This window comes from Gymnodraco acuticeps, unplaced genomic scaffold (genome assembly GCF_902827175.1).
Source record: "Gymnodraco acuticeps unplaced genomic scaffold, fGymAcu1.1, whole genome shotgun sequence".
NCBI classification, from domain to species: domain Eukaryota; kingdom Metazoa; phylum Chordata; class Actinopteri; order Perciformes; family Bathydraconidae; genus Gymnodraco; species Gymnodraco acuticeps.
The window spans coordinates 1602004-1610272 of record NW_022991818.1 but is presented as its reverse complement, the minus strand read 5'-3'; the positions used below and the strand labels follow the sequence as shown (position 1 = coordinate 1610272).

General features: G+C 40.6%; 1 protein-coding gene across 1 annotated transcript; it reads right to left on the bottom strand.

The window, feature by feature from the left end:
* Nucleotides 1-840: 840 nt before the first annotated feature.
* On the bottom strand, nucleotides 841-3341 carry LOC117535302. Its single transcript, XM_034199729.1, has 7 exons — nucleotides 3330-3341; nucleotides 2401-2605; nucleotides 1877-2096; nucleotides 1514-1616; nucleotides 1244-1424; nucleotides 1046-1122; nucleotides 841-954 (listed from the first exon to the last, which is right to left on the bottom strand). The coding sequence occupies exons 1-7, from the start codon at nucleotides 3339-3341 to the stop codon at nucleotides 841-843; spliced, it is 912 nt and encodes a 303-aa protein (XP_034055620.1).
* Nucleotides 3342-8269: the final 4928 nt, after the last annotated feature.

The window sequence follows — 8269 nt, the reverse complement described above, 5'->3', positions numbered from 1 at the left end:
TCGGGGGCGGTGTGTTTAGAATCAGATAAAATACATGTCTGCTCTGTCTGACAAGCTAGGAATGACAAGCTAAACCTAAGAGCACACACTAAAGGGTCCGTGTGGCAACACTATACCAAAGGTGAATTATGGTCAAAACAGGGTGTCACCACAACAAATACAAAAACACCAACAGTAGCACACAACATTATATACACTATACATACTTGTCAAGTCAATAGACTATATGCCCTTTTATTTATTCTATAGTAATGTAATGTTTATTTTGTAAACATCGCCATAGTTGGATTTAATTGCTAAACGTATTATGTTACAAATATCTTATCCTCCTATAGGTTTTAACACGAATGCACCAAGTCCCAGAACCCATTGTGTGCATGGTTGACCACCCCGGACTAGAACCAAACTGCCTCAATCCCTACACCCTGCAGAACCTCCACAATATGTATCGGTTGTAGAACTGAAGAAGAGTAAGTTATTTTTAGCTATAATAAACTACTACTGTATTAGATGAAAAATCAAATAATGGTTTGCTATATATGAATGATCTAGGAGCAAATAATTCAGGGAAGAAAGGCTATCAAGTAGTTCCATCAAACTTTATTTTGATAAATGTACAAATTGATCATGTGTATATATACACTGTATGAGATAAGATGGACCTTTATTAATCCCTGTGGGGAAATTCAGTTGTTCAAGCAGCCAGAGGGTAAGGGTGAAAAACAGGACAGCACATATATGTTATCATCCATTCCTCCTCTTATAGGCGTTTTAGGCATCTGGCCTATCGCAGCTTCGTAAGCTGGTGCTGGGGCTTTTTGGGACGAGGAATCAGAGTGGTCATCCCGTCGTGTGTGGTCCGCCGGATACGCCAGGAGTTCCCTGATCTAGATGATCTAGGCATCTTTTGAGTCCCTCCTTTTCCATGTGGTAACTACCACCTACTTCATTGCTCTGTTGGTAAATAAGAAATAGGGCATAAATACACTGAAGCATGCATCAACAGCCAGCACGCCTAAAATTACACCCAGAAAGAGAATCCCACCTGAACAAGCTGGAAGTCCACAATGGTGTTGCTTCCCAGGTACATTAGTGTGTAGCTCCCAAACTTAGCTGAGTGGCCTGAAGAAAATATAATACAGGAGGTTTCAAGACTTTAACAGAATTTCAATGGATAAGTTCGATGAATTGTAATATACACCAGTAACTCTGGCACTAGACTGTCTTGTCTGTTTCTGCTTACCTGGAGAGTCTGCTCTCATATCTCCTGCAACTGTGACCTTTCCCCCCTGGTGGTGTAGTTGCTGGAAAATCTTCAGCTGATCAGTTTTCCACTTGTGGATAATAGCAGGCTCCAGATAATGCCTAGCATGCCTCATGAAGGTCTCATACTGGAAGATCTCCAGCTGCATGGCTCTGCATATCTATGAATAAATAGAAAAACAGGACAAGTATTTGAAAAAGTCCACTTCTGTCATTTTTCATATGCTATGGATGTAAGATGGTAAAATACCTTTTTTAGTTGGAAGAAGGAAGCACCAGTGAAGTATGTAGCAGCAGATAATTGTAAGTTGCCAACCGGGGTACTTCCAATGATGGGCTGGCTCTCCCATTGTCTGAAGTAAGTGCAGTTTGGACAACGCTGTTTGAACGCCACAAAAGTCCCATTTTTCGTTTTTGGACATCACAGTCTGTCTTACAAAACGGAAATGTTTCAAACAGCTGTCCGAGGCAGCTTTCAAACACAATGTACTTTGCGTCACTGTGCGTGGATCGTGTCTGAAGTCTAATGTAACAAAACAAAATTAACAATACATGTTAGATGTCAACTCTGAACAACAGTAATAGTAATGTGTACCAAATATACCAAACTTACGATACGTCAGATTCTTCTACAGTATCATCAGGGTGGTAACTCGAATCCAGAGTCTCTTCAAATTCAATCGAAGTCTCTCCTTGTTCCTGCTCCAACTCTAGTCGAGGTCTCTTGCTAGGTCCCAATCCTGGGCCCTTTATTGGTGTAGAGGACAAGGGGATTTCTGTGTAGGTGGAAGTTTTAGTGCCAACACTTTTGAAAGACACCGTGGCCTGGATGCCTGTTAATAAAAAGGGAAAAGTGCATAAATACTATGTACATTAGATAAGACACTAATACATTTTAAAAGGCCAACAACTTGTGTACATCTGACAGATTAATTCATGAAAAATGTACAAACTACAAACAGCACTGTATTTCTTGTAGTCAACATAACAGTATTTCTGTGATATACAATAATATCAAATAAGGTTTTATTTATAGAGCACATTTAAAAAAGATTTTTGGTCGAGCCCAAGTGCTGTACATGTAATAAAAGCACAATTAAGGTAATGTATCTGTGATTTGTGAGTGTTATAGTCTACCTTTGCTTCTCACGTGTGCCGATTTCAGTGTTCCCCGGGCCAACTGTGTTGCAACAGAAATGGCGGACACTTTACATTCCACTGTCTGTGTTCCCACAGACCGTGTCTCAACCCTCTGAGTTCCCACACAAACAGTCTGTGGACGGTCTGTTTGACATCCGACTGTACTGGAGCGGTGGGTATTGTGTTCCTGCTGTGATGTACTCTAAGAAAGATACACATAGTATTCATACAATTAATTTTGTATCGAGGAAAACAGTCAATTTCATAAAAGCAACACTTTTACAATTACAATGTTCTACAGATAGTCTGCTACGTTCGGTCATTCATTGTAGCTGGCATGAAAACAATGTTTTTCATAACATCTCTAGGTTAGAGCTTCTAGCTTAGCTTATTAATGGTAGCTCGGTAGAATACACGAACGGCAACTGTAATTACTGACCGTACGGTTAAATCACCCGGAGTATACTGTCTATGAGTATTTTGTGTGTGTTTGCAGACATTCTCCTGCTATGAGATACATGTAAGGCCATGTGCTAACATCGGTGTTGAGGTCTGGGAATGCTAGGTAGCCCTCGTGTTTACCTCGGTAGCATAGCATAGCATTTACACAGTCGTGGTAGATACATTGTTTGTTTTAAACAGACTAAATACACAAACCACAATGAATACTTACAGGTTGTGTAGCCGAATCTCCCGCTGGTCCAAACAAAGTAGGAACAGCATCGTCCTCCAATATCAGCTTTGCAAGTCCGAAGCTAAACATTGTTAAGTTTTTTAAGCTTTGGTCCAGAAATGCCGCGCACACACAACAGTACCGGCTGGTAAATCAGCTGGAACAGTGTTAAAAAGGACCACTGCCTTCGTCGTGGTTCTGCCTTCGGTACTGCAAACATTGTGGATTTCTCCACACAATACAGGCAACAGACCCTCCGCGACATGACTGGATAAAGCTTTGAAAAGAAGCAGGTTTTACGACACTTAATATGGTCGGCTGGCAGAGGAAGCGACGTCACGCGGTGCAGCTACGTCACGCGGGGCAGGAAGTAAACAATGGAAACTGAGAAATCTCCAACGAGGCTTTTGGGGGAGGTATTTTCTGTGTTAGAGTTTACTCGCTACAGGGTGTACTTTGAGGGTTTTGACTTTGCAGACTGTTTACATGCATAAAAACCTTCATAACACACAAGGGGACGGGCAATAACCGGAAAAGCATGACATGGGACCTTTAAAATCTCATAACATCAGCTTTTAATGTTCCTCTTGGATGTTCTTCTTGACCCTCAGAGAAGGAGAACATGTCGTGTCTTTCAGGCATGTCCTTTCCTAACAAAAATGACAGGAAACATAAAACATATTATTGCAGAACAAGTGTGTTATTTATGAAAGCAGTGTGTTTGTGTGTTTAGGGCAGTGGTTCTCAAAGTGGGGGGCGCTCCCCCCCTGGGGGGCGCAGAGGCATGCCAGGGGGGGCGCGAGAGACCAGGAGGAAAAATGGTTATATATATAAAAAAAAAAAAGATTTATTAAAAAAAAAAAAAAAAAATCATAATTACAAAAATTATTGATTCAAAAATAATATGATGCAGTACAGTACTATTACGTCTGGGTCTCTGTGTATCATTAAAGCTCGGCTCCGTGTGTGTGGAACGAGCCATTTTGTGTGCGCGAGAGAGAGCGCACTGGTACCGGAGATCGTTGTTGTTAGCTTCTGGTACTATCGAGCTACGCTAACGGATATAAGGAGTTTGTTCAACAACAAAGTGGAGGAGAGTCAGACTGAGAGACTCAGTGAGCTAAAGGACTCTCTCAGTGTTATCTCAGTGGGTCTCAAATTGTTGGTCACCATTAATGTAAACAATTATTTCTGAGGCACACGTTTATATGATCATTATAGTTATAAAAAAACAAGAGAATAAATTAAAAACAGGTATGAAATACTATATGACAGTAAAACAAGAATAGAGTTTAAAAGGGTGATTTGTAAAATATCCATAAAGAAAAAGTAAATCTGTTTACAGTTCTGTTTCATCTGGGTGTTGAGAGAGGTATCCATAGATCTCTTCATGTTGCTCTCAAAGTGCACCAGATTGATGCTTTTACTTCAATATTTAAAAATAAATCTTCCCGGGGGAGCATGCCCCCCTATGTGAGGTCCACACACCACCTACAAAAATAGCACTTTACCCCTGCTTACACCTATATGCCGTGAGCTGATTATCGAGCCAATTGTGACAGTCGCGGGTACACTGTGTGTATGCGTGGGGATTGTTGCAGTAGAACATTCCACTGTAGCGCCCGGTACATTAATGGGAAACCCTAAATGTTTGAGCACCCTCTATGAAACGTCAAGCTACCGCACAGCAGCCCCAAAATAAATCTCTGGCGCCGCCACTGAGCCTGACTATTTGTGTTGGGGGGGCCCGACTTTTTTTTTTCTCCAAAGGGAGGGCCTGACAGAAAAAGTTTGAGAACCACTGGTTTAGGGGCTGTAGATATAATTATTTTGTAATTGTAATGTTTTTTTTTTATTTCAACAATGAGCTACAAAGACAATCAGATTATGAATGAACAGTATGAAGTTCATCAACATTGAAATATATGTTATCAAAATAATATTTAACTGTTATCAAAACGTAGTGCAGCTGTAGAAGCTTGCTCTGTTGTCTCACTGAAAGAATCACTTTTACCACGTTTTTTACAGACAATATTGAGAGATAAATAGTAGCAGTTCTCACTATGTGTTAAATATATTTGCCTTCAATACATTAAATTAGAAAGCTGACAAAGTCATATTGCTAAATATCTAAATGTAACTTTTTGCATGGAAAAACCCCTCAACTTCACTGATGTGTAGGTGATCTAGTATTTAGTATTGTTTAATGGAATGTATATCAGTGTATTCAAGTCAATACTTCATTCATTTAAACCAATATATTTATTGATTCTTTGTACAGTATGAAAAAAGAGTCTTTGTACCTGTGCTGAAGTTCACTGCTGTGAGGAGTCCAGTTCTGTCTCTCACTCTCTGGTCCAGCCTGTCTGCATCACCTGGACACTTTAAACAAACCGATATATATGTAAAGTACCATGTGTACAAACAATATAACTGATTCTCTTCTGTTGAACATGTTGGATTGTGTATTGTCCGAGTCAGGGTCCTTTTTATTTTACTGTAACTTTGGAAATTGTGTTACCAATGCTTACTGTTTATTTGATACCCATTTGGTAATGCAATTAATAAAAACGTCAAGGTTTGGGTTCGTTCTTCAGATGACTGTGACGTTAACGTGTAAGCTCAATAATGAACTCCAGCTCAACCAACCATATTGTAATATCTAAGTAATCATCTTGAAATATGACATTAATAATTGTAATATACACACATCTTATTGTGAGGTTGATTTCACATACACTACTTCGACATTAGCTTGTCTACATACTTGAGCATAGCCAATTTAAATTAACCTTAGATGCATACAGTTCTACCTATATAATAAAATATCTCTAAGTTACAAGGATGTAACCTTATTTTATCAACCTCAAACAGAAGCCGTTTGTTCAACAGTATTATCCCACTTAACACTTGTCTATTTAGTTTTAACCTTTATATAGAGTCTATGATTTTAACTTGGAGGCTACGATTACAATCGTTAGCACCGATGTAGCTACCACTAGCCACTAACTAACCCAAGCCAAGCCTTACCATTCATTACGTAGCCGATTAAAATCATTAACACATAAATAAAGCACTCGAATTTCACTTACCGCATTCATGCACCGTCTGTTTTAACCGCAGAGCGAGTCACAATAGTCCGATATATAAGCATGAAGAACAAACAACCACGGCCGGCTACAAGTTGTGTTTCCTGGATGAGCTGAGCAGGCAGAGTCCCTGTAGCTAGCTTCACGGAGCAGCTAGCAGAGAGACAAGAAGCTAACAGCGGCAGGCACTTGACAGAGCCGTCACTCAATGTGACCACGCCCTAATTTATGCACAAACTTTAAGACCTAATATAAATAAAAGGGTCGCGTTAGAAAACAATTCACTCACAGATCCATAATCATGAAGGTGGAATCTAACTATATCGCTAATAAAATGTATGGAGCCAGGGGTAGAAACATCTTTTTGTCTGCTGTAAAGTTGGGCATTTTAACATGGGGGTCTATGGAAATTGCTCCTTTCTGCAGCCATCGCCTATCGGCCAATATATGAACTGCAGTGTGTAGCACTTCCGTATTGGCTTCCCGGCTCTACCCCACAGTTTGCCGCTTGGCCGCAACGCGTCTCAAACAAGCCTAATGACGATGTGCTGTGATTGATTGATTGATTGAAAAGTTTATTAACAGCTTGTATATTGGGTACAGTACAGTACAGCTCAAAACATACAATTGTTAAGGGGATGCAGACCAGAGAAAGACTTTCGTCTTGTTTACATCAGGGTCCCCCATTTCCAATTCATCATGTCATTTAAGACATATGACATATTTGACATACAGATGGCTTATTTACAATTTACATACAGGTGGTTTTTTACATACAGATTGCTTATTTACAATTTTCATTTTAGATTTCGTTCTAATACATCCTAACCGGACATTTAAGACATACCAAGTCTACAGATATACAGTTAGTAACAGAGTCTAAAATGCGAGTATATACATAGATGGGGGGGAGCTGTCCATTGAACGACAGGTTGAGATTTGTACCATTACCGGGGCCAGTTTTGCAATGCTCTCCCCCGAAGGTGCTCTTTAAGAGAGGTTTTGAAGGTAAGTATAGTTTTACTTTCCTTTACAGTTGTGGGAAGAGCGTTCCACCTTGATGTGGCATAATTGCGAAACGTGTATTCCCCCTTTTTTGTGCCAAATCTGGGTTTCACATGATTTGTGGAGCTCCCTCTGGTGTTATGATGATGGTATTCCTTGACCTTTGGGAAGAATTTTGACATGTACATGGGTACCATAGAGGTGTAGTGGATCTTGTAGACCAGGCCCATTGCAAGTAGCTGTACTCTGTCGTCTACTCTAAGCCATCCTAGGTTGTCAAAGTGGGCAGAGGTGAGGTGGGTTCTAGATGAAAGGTCAAGCAGTAGTCTGACCAGTTTATTTTGCGATGTTTGAAGTTTTATTTTTAGCGCCTTGGAGGTGCTATGGTACCATGACGTGCAAGCATAGTCATAGTACCCTTGAATGAGTACTCCTGCCAGAGTTTTCAGGGTGTTTTTGTTTACCAGAGAGGAGATCCGGTATAGGAATCTAGTTCTTTGATTGACTTTTTTTATTACATTGGATGCCATTTTGTCACAGGAGAGGTTTGCCTCAAGAATAGATCCTAGGTATGTAATTTCCTTCTTACTTGTGACAATAATGTCACCCACTGCAACTGAGAAGTCGTCGGATTTGCTGAGATTATGTTTCGAACCGAAGAGAATGGAGTCTGTTTTACCCAGGTGTAATGATAATTTATTATCGGCGAGCCAGGTGCAGATTCTGCCGAGCTCGGAGCTGAGGGTTTTTTCAACCTGCAACCTGTTCCTGTCAGAGACCAGCAGGACTGAGTCGTCCGCGAACAGGAACAAGTTGCAGTCACATGCTGATGACATGTCATTTACATAAATTAGGAACAGTAACGGACCTAATATGCTTCCTTGTGGAACACCACAGCTCACTGGGAGGGGGGGGGGGACAGAGTACCGTTTACCTCCACCATCTGTTCTCTCCCCTCCAGGTAGGATTGCATCCAGCTCACCGATAGTTTATCAAAACCAATTGCTTTTAGCTTGTCAATCAGAATGGGATGATTGACAGTGTCGAAAGCCTTTTGTAGGTCCAGCATCACCATGCCGCAGTACTTGCCCTCGTCCAC